This window comes from Athene cunicularia (assembly GCF_003259725.1).
Source record: "Athene cunicularia isolate RWA chromosome 12 unlocalized genomic scaffold, athCun1 chr12_part1, whole genome shotgun sequence".
In the NCBI taxonomy this organism is placed as follows: domain Eukaryota; kingdom Metazoa; phylum Chordata; class Aves; order Strigiformes; family Strigidae; genus Athene; species Athene cunicularia.
In genome coordinates, this window is record NW_020799116.1 from 20,019,014 (window position 1) to 20,036,319 (window position 17,306).

The following is a 17,306-nucleotide window of genomic DNA, read 5'->3' on the forward strand; positions in this document are numbered from 1 at the left end:
GCGCGGGGCTTTCGGGGGCGCTTCGGTGCGGGCGCTGGGGCCGGGTGGTGCTTTTTAGGGTGTCACAGCAAGCCGGCGGCTCGTACGCAGAGTGCCGGTCCATCTGGCCGCCCGCCCCGCGTCGCTCAGCGGAGGGTCTCCCGGTGCGGTCTGTGGCCCGGCTGGTCCCTCTCCTGTCACCGCCCGGAGCTCTGAAGCGCCTTAACGTCCAGCTCTGTGGGTAACCGGCCGGACTGGCAGCTTCACTGCTGGGCTTTGATGTTATTGACGTCTTCTCAGGCGCTGGAGCTGATGTATTCTGGATCTATAACGTTACATGCATGTATAAGGTGTTTTATTCTTGGAATTCCCTGGGTGATTACTGATTCTTTGCTTTTTTTGGAACTCAGTGATTACTTAAAATAGGTACTTATTAAAGGTTAACCGATTTCCTTCTTCCACAGTTTAGTACCGATCGAGCTTAATGCCATTAATTAGTTGAACGAATAACTTAAGATGCTTTGCAATGTGTAATATATCTTAAGCATTCCACGTCAGTATCCTTTTAATAGAGGGAGATTTTTGAGGGAGACACACTCTTGATTGCTGTAGCTGTAATGAGTTTGATATTTCGATCTTCAGCAAATGTTTGCTCCCCCACCCCCCAGGAGCCTTCTGGAAACTGAAGAGAGCATATTTTTCAGTTTGTTGGTGACATGCTTAGGAAGTGACTGTCAGGTAATAGCAGAATTTAGGTGGCACATAAAAGCAGCATTTGCCAACTCAACTTACACTAGTTTCTGATTTTTTTCAAATACATAGTTCAAAGCTGTTTCAAAGTAACCTAGATATTTTTTTTTTGGACAATGACAAATACTACACTTGTAATCAAGACAACAGAAAAACTGCTTAAGATATTGTCAGATAGAGGGTAAAACTGAGTTCTTGCATAGTATGAAATATATTTGTGTCTAAACATAGTATTAACTTAAGTATCTGCTCGCTGTTTTAGTGATCTTTTAATTAGCTTTTCAGCATAAAAAGAAACACTCCTTGCTGGGGGAGAGGTGGGCTGTAGTCCATCTTGGGTAGTGTTTCATCTTGAGTGTTATGTTGAGATGAATTAATCTTGATACACTTTCTGTAACCCATCCTCAGGTATCAGGCTGAGCTTGAGTAGACTCCATCTGTTTAGAAATGAGAAACTGTCTCTGCCTTGTTTCCCAGATTAGTTTTCTGATCTGATCACTTGGAGGCATATTTCTCAGTATGAAAAGTCTGTAACTCCTCAGTTTTGTGACCCATCAAATAGAGCGATTATCAGTCTGCTATGAATGTTTAAATATAAATTTTTCTGTGTTACTATCACACCCAAAATTTTTGTGAAGAAAACTATGTTTTAAATTATTTTCTGAAGTAATTACACTTACAATTTGAAATGTTAGGGAGACTGAAGATGAGGGTGTCAGTTTTATGTCCTTTGGGAGAAGAAAATGGATTGCTCAATTTTAAAAATTTATTTTTAACTTTGTAAGTTTATTCTTGTATTTCCAGCTATTTGCTGGTTTATGTAAAGTGATAGTTAAACTATAGTGAGTTCATTCAGTTTAAAAAGAGGTTTTAAAGATAGCTGTGCATGCCTGGTTTGTGGTGGTTTTTTTCACCTATTTTCAGGTCTTTGATTAGTACTGCAGTTTTATTACTTGTATAAGACATTACCACGAGATTTTTAGAAGTAACGTTCTGTAGCTTAGCATTCTGTTCCCATCCATCCTTCCTTTTATTTTAAACTTGGTTGTTTCGATCTGTTCTAAAAAAGGATGCTTTTGATTATCCGATGAACAGTTCAGAAAATTGATACCTCAGAAATTGCCTTGCTTCAAAGTTCAGTACCTGAAAAGGCAGAAATGGGGAGCCTACTTTTGTGTGTATGTAAAATAATGCATAGTTTAACTTTGGGGAAGGCATCTAGATGGAGGAGGCTTCTTGTCTCTGGAAGGAAGTTACATAGAATAGTTTGTGGGAGAAGGTGACCAGAACAAGGATAAGAGACTGATCATAAACCCCTTGAAATTACGAGACTGTACACTTTTAGTTCATGCTGGTTCTTTATCTTTTCAGTTTCTCAGTCAATAAAATGAGTCATGTATTGAAATCCTCTTTGTTTTAATAATTTATCTGTATGTGATGTATGTTAAGTCCAACAAACTTCTGAAATATTGGTTTGGTTCCTTCACAGTGTCATTTCCATTGAAAAATTAAAGATTGATTTTTTTTTTTTTTTTTAAAAACCCCTCTTAATATTGAAAAAATACTTTCTAACTTGCTTTTATGGTTCTAATGCTTTTTTTTTTTCTTCTAGATAAGAAGCCCAGCATAAGTTTGAGACTGCTGTAGTACAATCTACTAACTTTGACACCTTTCCTGTTGAATGTTATTATCTTTTAGAAAAAGTGAGTGTACTTCAAAAAAAAAAAAGTTCCCCAGTGGTACATTCTTAAAAACTTGAACACTTTTTGTCACCAGAAAATGAGTAGAGAAAGAAGAAAACAAACCCCCCTTGTTTTACTAATCTGTATGTAAATTTGCGATGTTGTCCAAAAGTATTGTTTTATGAGATGCCTTTGTATAATAATTTCTGAAACATCATTTGTGATGTTTTCACTCAGTCTGTGTTCAAAGTAATGACTTGTCCTTGATTTTTTAAATTTAAAATACCTAGATTGCTTATAGCAATGAACTTTTTTGCTGTAAGTATATGGAATTATTCATATCTCTCTATAAACTGATTATGCTTTTCCTAAACACAGAATTCTTCACTTTTTTGCTGAGCTGAGGTTGAGCCATAGATAGATTTTAAATGTTGTCTTCTAAGTCAATCTGTTTAAAATTCTATCTTGTAACTTGATAACTGACCTGTAGTGACTGTTACATATTGAAGTAATTTTTCTTCCTCATTCTGACATAATAAACTTCTCTTGTAATATTGATAAGAGTGTGTATCAATTTGTGCCCTGTGGTTACTGGACACTGGTTTGTGCATACAGTGTTTCAGTTGGTAGAGATGGGCCAAAAGGGATACTGTGATTTACGCATGGAGTCTGTGATAAGTGAGCAGCTTCCATAGCCCGGTCACAGTTACAGACCAAACCTTAAAAATATATTTCATTTATTAGATTATAGAGACTTGGCAGGTGGGCCAGTTGCCAAAACTTTTGCAGTTAACACTAAACTGCAGAGGCTGAGTTTGATCTAAGTAAAATGTGCAGAACCTTAGTCCTCAAGGCTGGCTTGTAGGAAATAAGCTTTAAGGCTGAATCCTCTTATCTCCATTGTTTCTCTGATCTCGGGGCTGTGATCAAATTACTGAGTAATGGTGTGGCCATTTGAGGAAAAAAATATGTGCTTTGTTGAGTGCTTTGAGATATGATGATGAAAACTCTTGTACATATTGTATATACTATAACTTGCTGTGCTAAGACTGGTTATTATGTTTTTAAGAGTACACCTAGACCATGTTGATAAGTTTCTTGTCTGCTGGTGATTTCCCCTCCAGCTGCTGTGTCGCTTGTGTAACAGGTGTGGGTTTCTCAGTGAATTTCTTGTCTTACTTGACAATTTGCGTTTATTAGTGGGGATAATGATCTGTCATTAATACAAAAAGTATGAATGGTGCAATTTTTCTGTAGGTTTCGTTTTGGGTCACCTTTTTTCCTATGGGTTCAAGCATTGAGCTAGCAATTTCTGTGGTGTTGTGGGTTTCATTTAACTCAGTGTTTTGGAACTGTAGTGCTACCAAGCAGCATGTTAGCTGTAAGGTGAAGTGTTGTCTCCATACATTTGCATTTGTTGCTGCTTATGGTTACCATTTGACAAACGTGAGTAAGTCAGAAGACTCACTTACTGCTATTACTTGTAATTCTACAGTGCTAAGCAAAACTTGAGGCTAGGCTAGTGCTCTGCTCATTCTGGTGTAAGTGCTAAGGAGCAGCAGCACTAAAGTTAAAGCTGGGGGAGCCTATTTCTTCTCAGCAGTCACTATTATAACCTTCATAACCAGTGTTCTGTTGTGGAACACCTGTCTTAAATATTCCACAGAGCTTTTGCTTAGTGCTTGCTGTAGCAGTTTTCTGAAATTTGACTTCTTTGAATATTGTAGCAGGTTTGGAACACCAGGCAGCTCTATTGTGTGTTTCTAATGATGTTGAGAATTCTCCTCCCTGTGTTGCTCATACATAATTTAATTCTGCTTGTAGTGATTTTCATTGTTTTACCCAGAATTGAAGAATGACTTTGGGCTCTGGTGGCCAAAACCCACCAAGAAAAAAAAAGACGACCTTTAGGACATGGCCAGCAAGGAGTAGCCCTTTGTGACTTAGTTCTGACATACTTGTAAAACTGAAGGAAAAAAAAAAAGGTACTAGAAGGCATCTGGTAGTTTTGCCAGTACTCTGGAAGATAGAGATTTTCAAGATTCACAGTAGAGGTCTTTGAGCTTTTTCCTCATCTCTTTGTTCAAATTATTCCTACATGTTCATCTTTCATTGCATTGTGTTTCAATTATGCTATCTGAAGTCTGCCTGCTTTTAGGAGCATCTGAGAATGATGGCCCTAGCTAGGTGGAAAAATGCTGTTTTAAACCTTTAAATGGTAGGAGTACGTACATGTACAGTGAAAAGGAGCTGCCTCTTCACTAGTTTTAGTTCCTGCACTTAAAGTAAGTCTCACTAGTTTGCAAACTGATGCTGAAGGGTCAGGTTGAGCTTGGGAACTTTTCCTAAAGGAAAAAAAACCCCAAACTTTTAACTGAAAAATAATTTGGCCTTTGACTGTTTTTTATAGGACACAAAAATAAAAGCATAATAAAAAATGAATGACCGTAGTTGAATGAATGGATAACCTTTTCCTGTTACAAAACTTTGGTGTTAGTTTGTCAGAATGATTAGGCTTTTTTTAGAACATAGTGCTTGCTTCCATGTCTACACTGAATCAAGCTCTTTGAAAAACTGAGATATGGTTTGGTGATAGAGAATTGTAAGACAATAACTTGTATTTGTGAAGCAACATTTTTCTCACTTCTGTTCAATACATATTTTCTTTCCTCTCCTTGGTTGTTGCTGGGAAAGAATGGTTCAACAAGTTCCAGAAAACATAACTTTTCCAAATGAGGAAGAGAAGATATTGGAGCTCTGGAAAAATCTTAATTGTTTCCAGGAATGCCTAAAGCAATCAAAGAATAGACCTAGGTAAGAATCTGTTAAAAGCTGTAGCAACTGTGTGACAATGCAAGGTTGGCTTAGCTGGAATTACCTTTTTTTCCTATTTTTCTTTTCCTTAGTTCTGTTAACACGGCTGCTCCCTTTGCAGATAGCAGTCCTGGCTGCTGTTGCTGTAGTCTCAGTTACTGTTTATCTCTCACTTTTTGAAGAATCAACAGTGTTCTAACAGTAGTAATAAACCTGTAATTACCTTCTTGGTGGGTTTATAAAAGAAGCCTGCAGGTAAGCAGGGACAAGTCTTTCCTATGTCCACCAGCCGTGGAGCAGCATGCAGGCATTTTCAGTAGTAATGTTGGTAGAATTGGCAATCAGTAGGAACTGGATGAGTTGAAATGTTCCCTTTTAGTCCCACTGCCAACATGATACTTGTGCTGACTGATAATAGAACAGGATGAAATTGATGTTGTCCTCGTAAGACTTAAGAAGTATAAGTGTTCAGATATACTTAATCCTGTTTGAAGATTTGGTGCTCAGTTTTTGATTTAATTAATGTTTTGTGCTGTAGGTTTAACTTCTATGATGGCCCGCCATTTGCTACTGGGCTTCCACACTATGGCCATATTCTTGCAGGAACCATTAAAGACATAGTAACCAGATTTGCTCATCAGAGTGGTTTTCACGTCGACAGAAGATTTGGCTGGGATTGTCATGGTTTACCTGTGGTATGTGTAATAAATCTGCCTATAGATACTTATGTTGGTTTCTCTTTTCCATGTTGTTACCTGCTTATCTATCATGTTTTTATTGCTCTTCTGCCTGGCTTTGTTGCTAAAAGAGAAATGGAAGTTCTTTGCCTGGTGTGTTGCTCTGGCTTTTGCATGAGGGGTGATTTCAGGTGCTTCCTGATGGTCACCTGCCCTACTCCAGACACTCTGTTCATAACTATAAACATGTATTTTTGATATGTATTTCAGAAAATGTTGTTTGTTGGTTTTTTTTTTTTTTTTCTCCTAAAGGTAGTAAAGAAACAATCTCACCAGGGTTATCTTTTGAAATACCTGCTTAGTTCAGGTGCAATACTCATGAAACATCAAAAGGATAAAGGAGGCCCTTTAGCCTTATTAGAATGCACAGAACATAAATAAACTATCCAGAGAAATCCTGAAAACTTTTGATGACAGCCTGAATTTTTTGTCTGGTTTGTTTTCAATACTCCCAGGAGTACGAGATTGACAGGACTTTAGGCATTAAAGGGCCAGAGGACGTGGCTAAGATGGGGATTAAAGAATACAACAACCAGTGCAGAGGAATTGTGATGAGATACTCGAAGGAATGGGAGGTAAGTAAAAACTTAGTGCATATTCTGCTGTACATTTCTGATTTGTTTGTGTGCAGAAATCTTTCAGCTGGAGGGAACTTTATCCTTCTATTTGATTACCTGCATAGGTCTCATGTCTTTAGTACTGTGTTTCTCACTGGGGATCCTGAAAGCAGAACAAAGGGAACAACGTTGTGGCTCAGAACAGGGAGACTGCTGTGATGTGAAGAGAAGTGTCTAACTAGATACATTGAACAAGTTATCTCTTACTTTGTGTCTTTTCTTGTATAGAAAATTGGAAGTAAGATCTGACTTTGGTTTTCAAACGGAACCAATAAAGGAAGTGCACATTAACCGCCCTGCTTTTCTCCCCCACACACTTTTGAGTCTTTTCGTTGCCAAAGTGTAGGACTAGCTTCTATTTCTGGAACAGTAGAAGTGCTAGCATCTGATTTTGTCAGAATAGGTGTGGGTAAACCCTCGGTCTTCCAAGAGAATATTCATCTAAACTTTGCATCCTAGGAATATAGTGATAGGGAGTGCACTGATCTGTGCAGACTCTTGAAGTTGGAGAGCTGTTCCAAGTAGATGAGCTAGATATTTTCTTGAGATGCTCAGATTTTTTCTAATTTGAATAATATTAGTTTTGTGCATAGGACCTGATGCTCCTTATTTTTGTCCTTAGCAGTGTAGCCAGAATCAAATATTTAGCCCAGTACTTTGTATTTGCTGTTGGTCTGATGTGGCTGTGAATTGATGACTCTTTTATATGGTTTTCTGGAGCTGAGGAGTGGCCCAGGTGCTTTCATAGCTATGTCGCTGTATTGCAGTGACAAAATGCAATAGCAACTGCCAAGGAAGAATGGAAGAACAGGTGATATTTTTGCAGCCTTTGTGGCACAATGCCTTCCTAGCCAAATGATTTTTTTTTTTCCCCCCCTAGTTTATAATCCCTAGCAGATATATCTAGTTACATTTTGAATACAGGTATACTGATAGACTCTAAACAGTCTGTATCAAGGCCTTCCTATACATAGCTTGAAGAATTGTAGTTCTTCTATAATATGGTTTCCAGTAAACTTATCTTTACCATCGTTTGTTTCTTTTTCTAGGCAGAATAGTCTTAATTCTTTAGGTTTTCCTCATGTAGACGCTCTTCTGCCTCATCACAATCCTTTGTATGTTCTTTAGTCCTGATATATTCCTTTTGAATGAAATAGCAATTTCTTACTTGAATATCACTTGCCTCTTGCATGTGGAACCGTTTTGAAGTTATGGCCAGTATCTGATGAAACTACAGCTGCCTTTGTTAGAATAGCTGTAGCCTAAATCTAAGCAAGTGGCTGGATGAAAAACAGTTTGTTTTTTCAAATATACAATAATTTAACCTATAGGCTGAAATTTTGTATTTCAAAACATCATCAATGAATCTTTATTTCTTTTAGAAATAAAAATAGGGAGATTTTTTCTGGTTCATGTTTTCCATAATTTTTCTTTTTAATGTGCTGTGTCTTCAGCAACTGTTATTTTTGCAGTAGTGATTAGTCCAAATGTTTAGTCTTTTTGGATGGTAAATGGATTTTGTATTTTGTGCACGTATGTGTATTGCCACACACAGACATATATTTTAGATTATTAATAAAAATAATGAAATTAAACTTATTTGTGATTTGGGTGGTAAGAAATTGAAATACTTTGATAGTGTTAGGAGAGGAATTCCTAACATTTCTATTGGTGATAGTGTTTATTTTCTGTTTGGAGTAGCTAGCAAGTGTTTGAACCTTACGAAAAAATATAAAAGGTTCCTTGAGTGTATAGGGTCTTTTAGTGCTGAGACCAAACATAGTACTCAAACTTTGTGGATCTTTGTACTAATTAGTCCTAGGCTTTGGGTCTTAATAGTGGGATGTTGGAGTTCCTTAAGGGTAACTGTTACATTTCAGGCACTCAGGTGTTATGTGAAAATATAGAGGTGAGAGAGTTAATTTGCTTTGTTTTCACTTTACTAGTTTGACTTTCAGTATAGTCGGTGTCTAACAGCATCAGAACAGGTGTCTTGGGGCTCGGTTATTTGCAGAGCTGGGGGTTCCAATAGCTGTGAAGCTGGCAAGAGCGTACCACTTGTCCAAGTGAATCCCATAGCTTCCTTATTACTCATCAGTTTTCATATTCTGTGCCAGTAGATGTGACCATAATCTGTCCCGAGACAGGGACTAACACCTGTCAGTCTTGTGGCCTCTGGCAGCCCTGTCATAGCTTTTGGAAGTCAAAGAAGGCAGTTGGCCTTGAAACAGTTTTGATATCTTCTTAGGACCTATCAATTTCTTTCAGCATTTCTTTGTCTTCGAATTACATCATGTTTTCATATAACTGAAAGCTGATAGACTGTGTTCTGGATTTTGACTGTCTCTGCAACAAGTAGTTTTAAAAATAGAAGCAAGACCACTGTAATCAAAAGCAATTTTCAAGCATCTGAACTTTGTCTGAACCTTGAATGAAACACCATTTCTATGTGATGAATGATGCAGATCATCCACCATTTCTGTTTAGTAGTGTTGAACATGTTTGCCTGTTGTGTGAACTTGATTCTCAACAATGATGTTCTAGATTTCATTCATTGCTTATTTTTGCCTGTTTAAATACACTGCTTGAAACTATTCTCAGACTGAAATATTTCATAGATGTGTTTCACTGATAGTGGACAAACACTGTGCTTGATTTTTATCAAGCTGTTTTATGGAATAAATACTGGAAATGTATCAAGATCTTTAATGTTAAGATGTCTTTCAATCTGTGTGTTTGTGTCTTAACAGTTCAGTGTTACCAGATTAGGACGATGGATTGATTTTGAAAATGACTATAAAACTCTTTATCCTGAGTTCATGGAGTCCGTGTGGTAAGATAACTTCTATACATTGCATATATATTTATGAATTTGAAATGTTAAGAAGGCTTCAATTATTGTAAATGTGTTGGTCCATATATCACTAGAACAGTTTTGAAATGTGCCAAATTCAGATAAATAGTGGGCAAATTAAGTTGATGTGAAATCTCTTGATGTTGAAGTGAGGGAATGAATTGACCCTTTTTTTTTTTTCAGGGTAGTAGGGTTTTTCAAAATAAAGTGTAACAGTACTGCTTTTAGTGAGCCCTAAAATCTTACTGCTTCATGCCAACTTAAAAGCAATTCTGAAGCTATGTTCCTTGCTTGGTTTAAGAAATCACATTATATCTCTTCTTGATGTTCTTCACACTGTCAACTGCAAATGGGCAAACTACCCAAACTCAGTTTAGCTCTAAACCTCTTCTTCAGGCCTGAATTTAGAGGCTGGGGATCTGCTGTTATCTTTTTCTTGGCAGCATAGTTTGACAACTGTCTTGGACTTCTGGTGCAAAGCTAAGAAAAGTTTGGGTATCTTGGCAATGTATTCAAGGTGACTGTTGGAATTCCAAAAGATAGGATGACCTTACAGGTTATGGATAACCAGGTTGACCTAACAGTGAAGAAATGCCAACACTGAGTTCTTCAGGTGATAGAATTATAGGGTGAATTGCAGGGAGAGGTTTAGCAGGATATATGCTGAGAAAAAGCCATTGAAAAGTAAATAACATGCATATTAAAGTATTATTGATGCATTTTAATATTACTTTTACTAATAACCTTTAATTGTATTGTTAGTTACAAGTCTTAGTGATAAAGTATTGACAGAACTTCTGGATGTCTCTGAAGCTGTTGTAGAGGGCTGAAGTGCCAGTGAGTTTTCAATAAGCATTGAAAAAACGGTGGGAAGGGAACAGATGTTTAACTAACTTAGCTGAAGAAACCCTGCATAATGATAAAGCTAAGACTGACAAGAAACCTTCCTTTTATAAGTTATAAAAATACTTAGTGACACATTAAATTCTGTTTTAACTAGTATCTTCCAAGGACCATTTAAAAACCAAACTTGACTTGAACAAGCTGCAGGGTCTCAACAGCCCAAGCCTTTTCTTGTGGGCTGGGTTTTCTTTTCCCCCCTTTTGAAAGAAAATTTCTAGTCTTTCACCTGGCTTACAGAGGTTACCTCCTCTAATGCTTGCTTTGATTACAGACTCTAAAATGTGAATTTGGGATCTGGAATCTCTTGTGGTGTGAGATTTTAGGAAATATGTAGGCAGACAACCTGTTAATTTTGTACTTTTTTGCTTTCTGATGCTATTAATTTTCTGTGGAATCATGTAATGGAATACATTTTTAAAAGTTTGTTTTTAAAAATCGGGTTTTCTGGAAAGTCTCCTAAGTTTTGGAGGGCCAGCCTGCTCTCCAGTAGAACAGGAGGTAGAAGCACTGGTGTTTGCATAGTGTGGATGGAGAACTGGAATGGGAAAGCAACGTGGGATGCCTGTTTCAAGGCTAAAGAAGATAATGCTTAGAGAGCACTGTAACTAGTTACAGTAGTGCTTTTGGCAGGATAATGTACAATTTTCTAAACCAAATCAGATGGTTACCTAGGCAATCATCAAACTGAAAATCTGTGTTTCTGAAGTTACATTTTATGTCCTTTAAGATTGTTCATGTGAATGGTAAGTTCTAATGTGCTTCACTTAGAATTATTTGATTTTTAAAAATTCTGCATTATTTTTTAATTTAAAAAAAGAAGTTTTAAAACTTTTAATGTCCAGTTAAGTACAAAAGAGAAACTGCAGATTAATTTCTGAATTGACTGTAACCTGGTGACCATATTGGCCTGTCCAGTGGTTTTTATCTTGTTTTTGATTTGGGTCTTTTTTTTATTGCCTGTGGGAGTAGAATGCTGCTCTTAGCCCAGGCAAAAAACCCCTGATAATAATGACAGTAGTGAGCATGATGACCATGGATTTAATGGTTAAAATATGGTAAAGATTTTGTCTTTAGTCTTTTAATCAGCTTAACCTATCTGTTTAGTGTGTTGTTTTTTTGGGTTGTTCTGGGGTTTTTTTGTGTCTCTAGCTGTACCTGAGGCATGCAGTTCGAGAGTGATCTTAACTGGAATTTCTAGCTTTCTATGAAACGTGATGTTCATGTTGAGTTCAGTGAGATAATGTAGTACTTGTGATAAATATTGTTTCCAGTGGTGGCTGATTTTATCCAAATTATTTAGACTTCAAATAGTTTAGGATTCAGACACCAAATATATCTTTCACTAAATATTGTCTTGTTTTGTAGAGGTACTATACAAGCTCAGCATGCTAGAGAGCATTCTTTTTCATATTTTATAATAGGTTTGTTGGAAATGGCTGCTTTGTAAGCATTTTGGTGCTGTGCCACATGGTGGCTGACAGAGTGGAATGATTTTTCAGCCTGCTAAATTTTGACTTAAACCTTCATCCAATGATGAAATTGTGGCATCCTGGCAGATTTTTTCAGGGCAACATTGAAGGTTGGTGTCATTAAGAGCTGGTACTGCAGTGGTTTCTTATGTGAAGATATAGTCAGCTCTTCATGTCTTAAATAAATAGAACTTTTAAGTTCTAATTTTGTAGAATTTGTATATCCACCCTGCAGCCAGCTTGAATCTCAATGAAGATGTGTTTGTCACTGAAAACAGTACAATGATGTTCTTGAGGTACTTTAGAAAAAATGTAGAATATATTCTTGCTTTTTTTTTTGTTGTACAGCTCATGAGACACATACAGTGGAATTGAAAGCAGTTTGATGTGATCTTAAACTTCTTTCTGATCTACAATTGGTCTGAAAAAAACATGAGCCTTGGGGGGAGGGGGGGGAAACAACTACTAAATTGTTGTCTTCACTGCTGGTTTATTACATAGTTCTCAGGCCGGCAGTGAGTTTACACCTCAAGAACATTTCTCTCTGGCCGCTGAGGAAACGGCCTGTGAAGTGCTGAGGAGAGGAGGGGAATAGCTCTGCGGTCAGAGCTGCGGCATGTTTCTGGGTCTGATGACTAGGGGTTTTCATTTTCTCCTTTGCACAACTTTAGGGTTAGTTAAACAGTTTTCTATCACCATCTAGTGGCTCAATTTAGCAATTGCAGCCTGAGCGTAATTCAGTTCTAAAAATAGTTGAAAGCTCGTGAAGGACTTTCATGTATGGTGTGAAACCACAGGTGGTAGAAACACTTCTTAGCTACTTCTGTAACATGGGAAGATACTCTTGAGTCCTTTTGTGATAATATTAGATAGTGGCTGAGGGGAAAAAGAAAAACATTTCTAGTTACAGTAGGAAATTGGTACGCTATGTGTTTGACATCATGGCTGTACACTGAAAACTCTGCTCTGTTTACTGTGGAAATACAGTATGGAGCTCCCTTTGGTGATGGGGCTTTTTGGCCACTTCTGCCTTCCCTCTACCAGGCCCATCTCAGTTGTTCCAGCTTCAGTTTCCTTTTTAGGGTTGTTATTAAGAGGGAACCTCTCTTTCCTTCCATACCAGGTGTGGCCTTTGGCCTTGCAGCCCTGCCCTTTGCTGTTCTGTACTATCATGAGGCTCGGGTTGCCACTGCAATCCTCAGCTGCAGCTGAAGAGGGTGTAGGTATCTCCTGAAACTGGAACATTTGTCTTAGGTTGCCCAACTTCTGATCTATAGCTTTGTTTTCATTTTAGCATGACTTTTTTTTTAATACTCTACATGCTCAGTATGAGCTCTATTACTTAAGTCAGTGTCCAGCTGTTTTAACCCTTCTCAGTGAGAAGAGAATGAGGACTCCCTGCAGTAGAAGTTGTTTTCTGACTTAATTTTTGTCTGTGGAGTTTATCCATCACAAAAACAGAAAACAGATCTCTGGATCCTAATATCAATCACTATTGCATTTTGTGTATTCCATGGCTCTTGAATGATTCTCTAGAGAGAGATACTGTTCATAAGAAATATGTTTTGTCCATTTTTCTACTAGCTGTCTGCATGTTTTTTCTCATACTTCTATTTCTTGATGCTTTTAGTGCTCTAGTACCCTTGTTATATTCTTACCATTCTAGCCCTTCTTTTATCTCTGCACTAGTATTTTGAGGGAGGAATACATTGAACTCCTACTTAGTTGGGTGATCTTTGGGGTAAGTCTAGCATCAGGATATGTATATTTATATTTTCTCCTATACAGGTATTTTGCACTTCTGGGTTAATTTGAATAATTCAACACACTGGTCCTAAGATTATAGCTTGGAGTGTACACCTGGAGCAGAATGATCTCTATATGCTGGGATTTTAAAACTTTCACTGGTAGTTGAACATAAGACTTGACAACTGCTGTATTTTAAGATTCCTAGGCCTCAGAACAAATGTTTTTCCTGTCTGTCTTAAGAAGGTGTCTTTGAGAGATGCTATTCAAAAGACAGGCTGTCTCTGTTTGTTATTGGACTTAGTGTTCCTCTTATGTTCATGCTTCTTTGACTCATGTCTAGTGTTGAGTACTTTTTTCTGTTTTTTGTCCCCATGCATCAATTTTTGATCGTTGCTTTCCTTTTGATTTTATCTCAACTTTCAAGTGTTGCTCATGAGTCACAGCAGAACCTTTACTTCAGAATCTCTGCTGTTTATGGTGCTGTTTGGATGCAGCTTGCTTGCTGAACTGTGTAGATGGCAGGGCTTATGTGGTATGGTGTTTGGTGTGTGTTTTTTTTTTTGTAGCTGATAGTCTATTAAATTTTCACTTTTATCTTGACATGAATGATGCTAGGTCACGCAGCAATAATTCTGTTTATCTCTATTACCATGGACTTGTTGAAATCATAAACTTCTAGATCCTGCTGTTGTAATATTTTGACCATCTTACTTTTAGTCTTTGTTGGTAATAGAGTTTACAATTCCCATGGTCTTTTTCTTTAAAAAGAAAAGAAGGGGGTAAAGCGCTTTAGATGAGTTGGAAAATAATTTCTCAATATTATTAATAAGTACTTTAATTTTCTCAAAAGCTATGGGTTTTCAAACCCTTAGAAAACCCTTAGATACTGAGTCATTACAAACGGAACCACCTGATCACTTGAAAACACTTGATACCGCAAAGGAATGGCATTAATAACTTGAAGCTCTAAGATCATATCCTTCTCTTCGATTTAGAGTGAATGTATGTGTTTGAAGAGGGAAACTTGCTTTTGCATTTGCTGGAGGATACTGTGGGATGTTGGATTTTGTGTGGGCTGCCAAGGGTGTTTTGTCATTGACTGATTTGAATCATTGACTGATGCAGTATCTTTTGGAAGCAAAACCTCCCTTTGTAGGAGTTTTTATTATATCCATGTGGTGTTTGCATGGTGTATATGTGACTTGGATCAACGAATATTGTAGCAAAGTTCTAATTTCTTGGCAGTTATGCCTATGGCAGGAGTAACTCAGTCTTAGTTACTGGCTGGGCTCAAACCAGTTGTATCATCCCCTCGTGACACTTTAGGAACAACAAACTTGTCGTGCTTTTTAGAAGTTAAAGGTACCTTGCATCTTTAGGCACCAAATTTGCAATTAACAAGTAGCTGGAATATGTACCTTGAGTTCACCTTTTTCTAACCTCATTTTTCTTCAGTAAAAGAGTATGTAAGTTCTGCTCCCACAACCAAGAAGATGCAACTAAATTTATTTATGTTTGCAGAGAAGTGTAGCAGAATTCGAGGAACAGGGTTTGATTTCTAACTTCTGTAAGTAAATGTTTTCTGTTTGTCAGTAGATAGGAGCTCTGTGGTTTTGTTAGTTTATTTTTTTCAGGAAGGACTGCAGTTTCAATTTTGGCTTACAAACCCAGAGTGGTTGTCTGAGGGTAGAGGTTATGCTAAACTATAAAGGAGTGGTCGTTATGAACGGTAATGAGAGCTCTGAAGAATGATGTGGTTTGAAAGCCCATCTTTTTGCTCACAAGTGGAACAACGGGGGAGCACTTGGTTTGCAATAGGGCAGAATTACCACAAGAGGGAGATGCTGGCTTGCATTTTTAACTTGGCAGCTCCATCTAGTGTTCACCTTTCCTGAACAGTTTCTGAGTTTACAGTTATATTTACAGCTGAATTAAATATTCAGTGTTTCTCTGAGCAGTTTTCTTCTATGCTGTTAGTAGGCAGTGTTCTTTAGAAAGCAAAGTGGAGCGTTTTTCTATAGATATTTTACTTAACTGTTTTTGAAAGGCAAATAGAACACCTTCAGTATAAATGCTGTCACTTGTCACAGTCTGCATTAATTATGTTTGGAGATAAGTATACATTTAAAATTTTCTTTTAACTTCCATAAAAACTTCAGTTAGCCAGTTTAAATGTATATGCTGAAAGCTGATGAAACTATTATATATTCAGGAATGATTTTCATAAAAGACTGATTTATACTTATGGAAGTTTAAGTTGATACAGTCTCTGTTGTAAAACAGATGCACTCACTGCTATGTTTCAGATTAGGTTTAGGGGTCAGGTGGCCACAACTTGTTTGCGGGTGACATTTATTACTTTAACAAGGTTGCTTTTGAGTTGTGTGTTTAATGTAAGGTACCTTTGGAGTGCACAGCTCTGAAAGACGGCTGACTTTGGCTCACCTTGGCAGAACTTGATGTTGCTGAGGGTCTCTTAGGCTTTATCCATTTTAGGATTCAGATTATTTATTTTTTCTGATGTTATTGACCACTCATAGGAAATTTTAGACTTTTACTGGGGGCCCATAGAGGAATCTGAGTGGACTGCATGTCTTCTCCATATGACAATCTGTATTTTCTCCAACTGTTTAATCTGTAGGGTAATAATTATTCTGATTGAGATAACGTATGACTTCCATGACAGCAGGCCAGTGCATATCTTTTGATGTTCTTGTTTTGGGCTGCAGATAGAAATCAGTGCAATAGTCTGCTTGTGTTTTGTGTTGAAGATAATTATTTCAAACATAGAAGGCAAGACACGGACTTAAATACAAGTCCAGATTCTCAAGCACAAAATGACAGCCTGCAGTAAAAAGTGCTGCTTGCCAGGATGGGGCTGGTTGCTTAGCAATGAGCTATTTATCTGGAAAGAGACCCAGAAAAGTGGTCAGGAAGGTTTGAAAACATAGTTTGAGAAAAGGAGGGTTTTTTTTAAAGTCAGCGGTGTTTATCAATTTGGATGTGGGTTTTGAAATTACTAGACTCTGCAGAAACTCAGATTTTCTAAATTGGAATTTGGCATGATTATTTAAGGCTTGTCCTCTCCTCCCCATACTTTTAAGGTAGCCAACCTGCAGACTGTACCACTAAGTGCAAGTCGATGAGACCTGATAAGCTGATAAATGTTGATGATTTGTTAGTAAACTTTGCAGTTTTCAGATACAGAGGAACATAGGGTTTTGTCCGTGCATGCACACTTGATGGGTTGCTGTGTGAAGTATGTTTCTCTTCCAGCTCCCCTTCATCTTGAGCATTGACTTAATTTGTCATACTGTAGTATTACGTGCTGTCTTGATTATTTCAAGAACACATAAGGATCCAAATATGCTACAGGCTCTACTGAAGATTTAATGAAAAGAGTTAAAGCTTAGTGTGAGACACTGATCTTGGACAGGAACTGAGTCCAAAATGAGATGAGCTTGTAAAGGAGAAGTTTAATGTAAATTGTGGGGCCATAAAACTGAGTTCATCACTTTACATGATTAACTGTGACCTCTTGTGAAGAATGCTCTTCATATTGTCAGGATTTACTCAGGGTGGGTTGCAGGTACCTCTGACTTCTACCTGTCTCTCTTCTGTAGCACTGGTTGCTGCAGTAGGTGCTTAAGATCATGTGATAAGTGAGCAGCCATGTTACTACATGTCTTCTCTCTAAATTATGACTGGTTTCAGCCATGTTAATAGTTCAAATTTCAGGTGGTCTTTGTATT

General features: G+C 37.5%; 1 protein-coding gene and 1 non-coding gene across 2 annotated transcripts in view; both read left to right on the forward strand.

The window, feature by feature from the left end:
• Positions 1-17,306, forward strand: part of IARS (isoleucyl-tRNA synthetase) — a 107,992-nt gene that overhangs the window by 1,122 nt on the left and 89,564 nt on the right. Inside the window, exons 2-6 of the mRNA XM_026857429.1 lie at positions 2,342-2,432; positions 5,106-5,225; positions 5,764-5,920; positions 6,418-6,537; positions 9,330-9,412. Of these exons, the coding sequence (XP_026713230.1) occupies positions 5,107-5,225; positions 5,764-5,920; positions 6,418-6,537; positions 9,330-9,412 (479 nt within the window). The 5' untranslated portion in view covers positions 2,342-2,432; position 5,106. The remainder of the gene's footprint in view (positions 1-2,341; positions 2,433-5,105; positions 5,226-5,763; positions 5,921-6,417; positions 6,538-9,329; positions 9,413-17,306) is intronic.
• LOC113485048 lies at positions 2,991-3,125 on the forward strand. Its single transcript, XR_003399343.1, has one exon. It is a non-coding gene; the product is annotated as a small nucleolar RNA SNORA84 (small nucleolar RNA).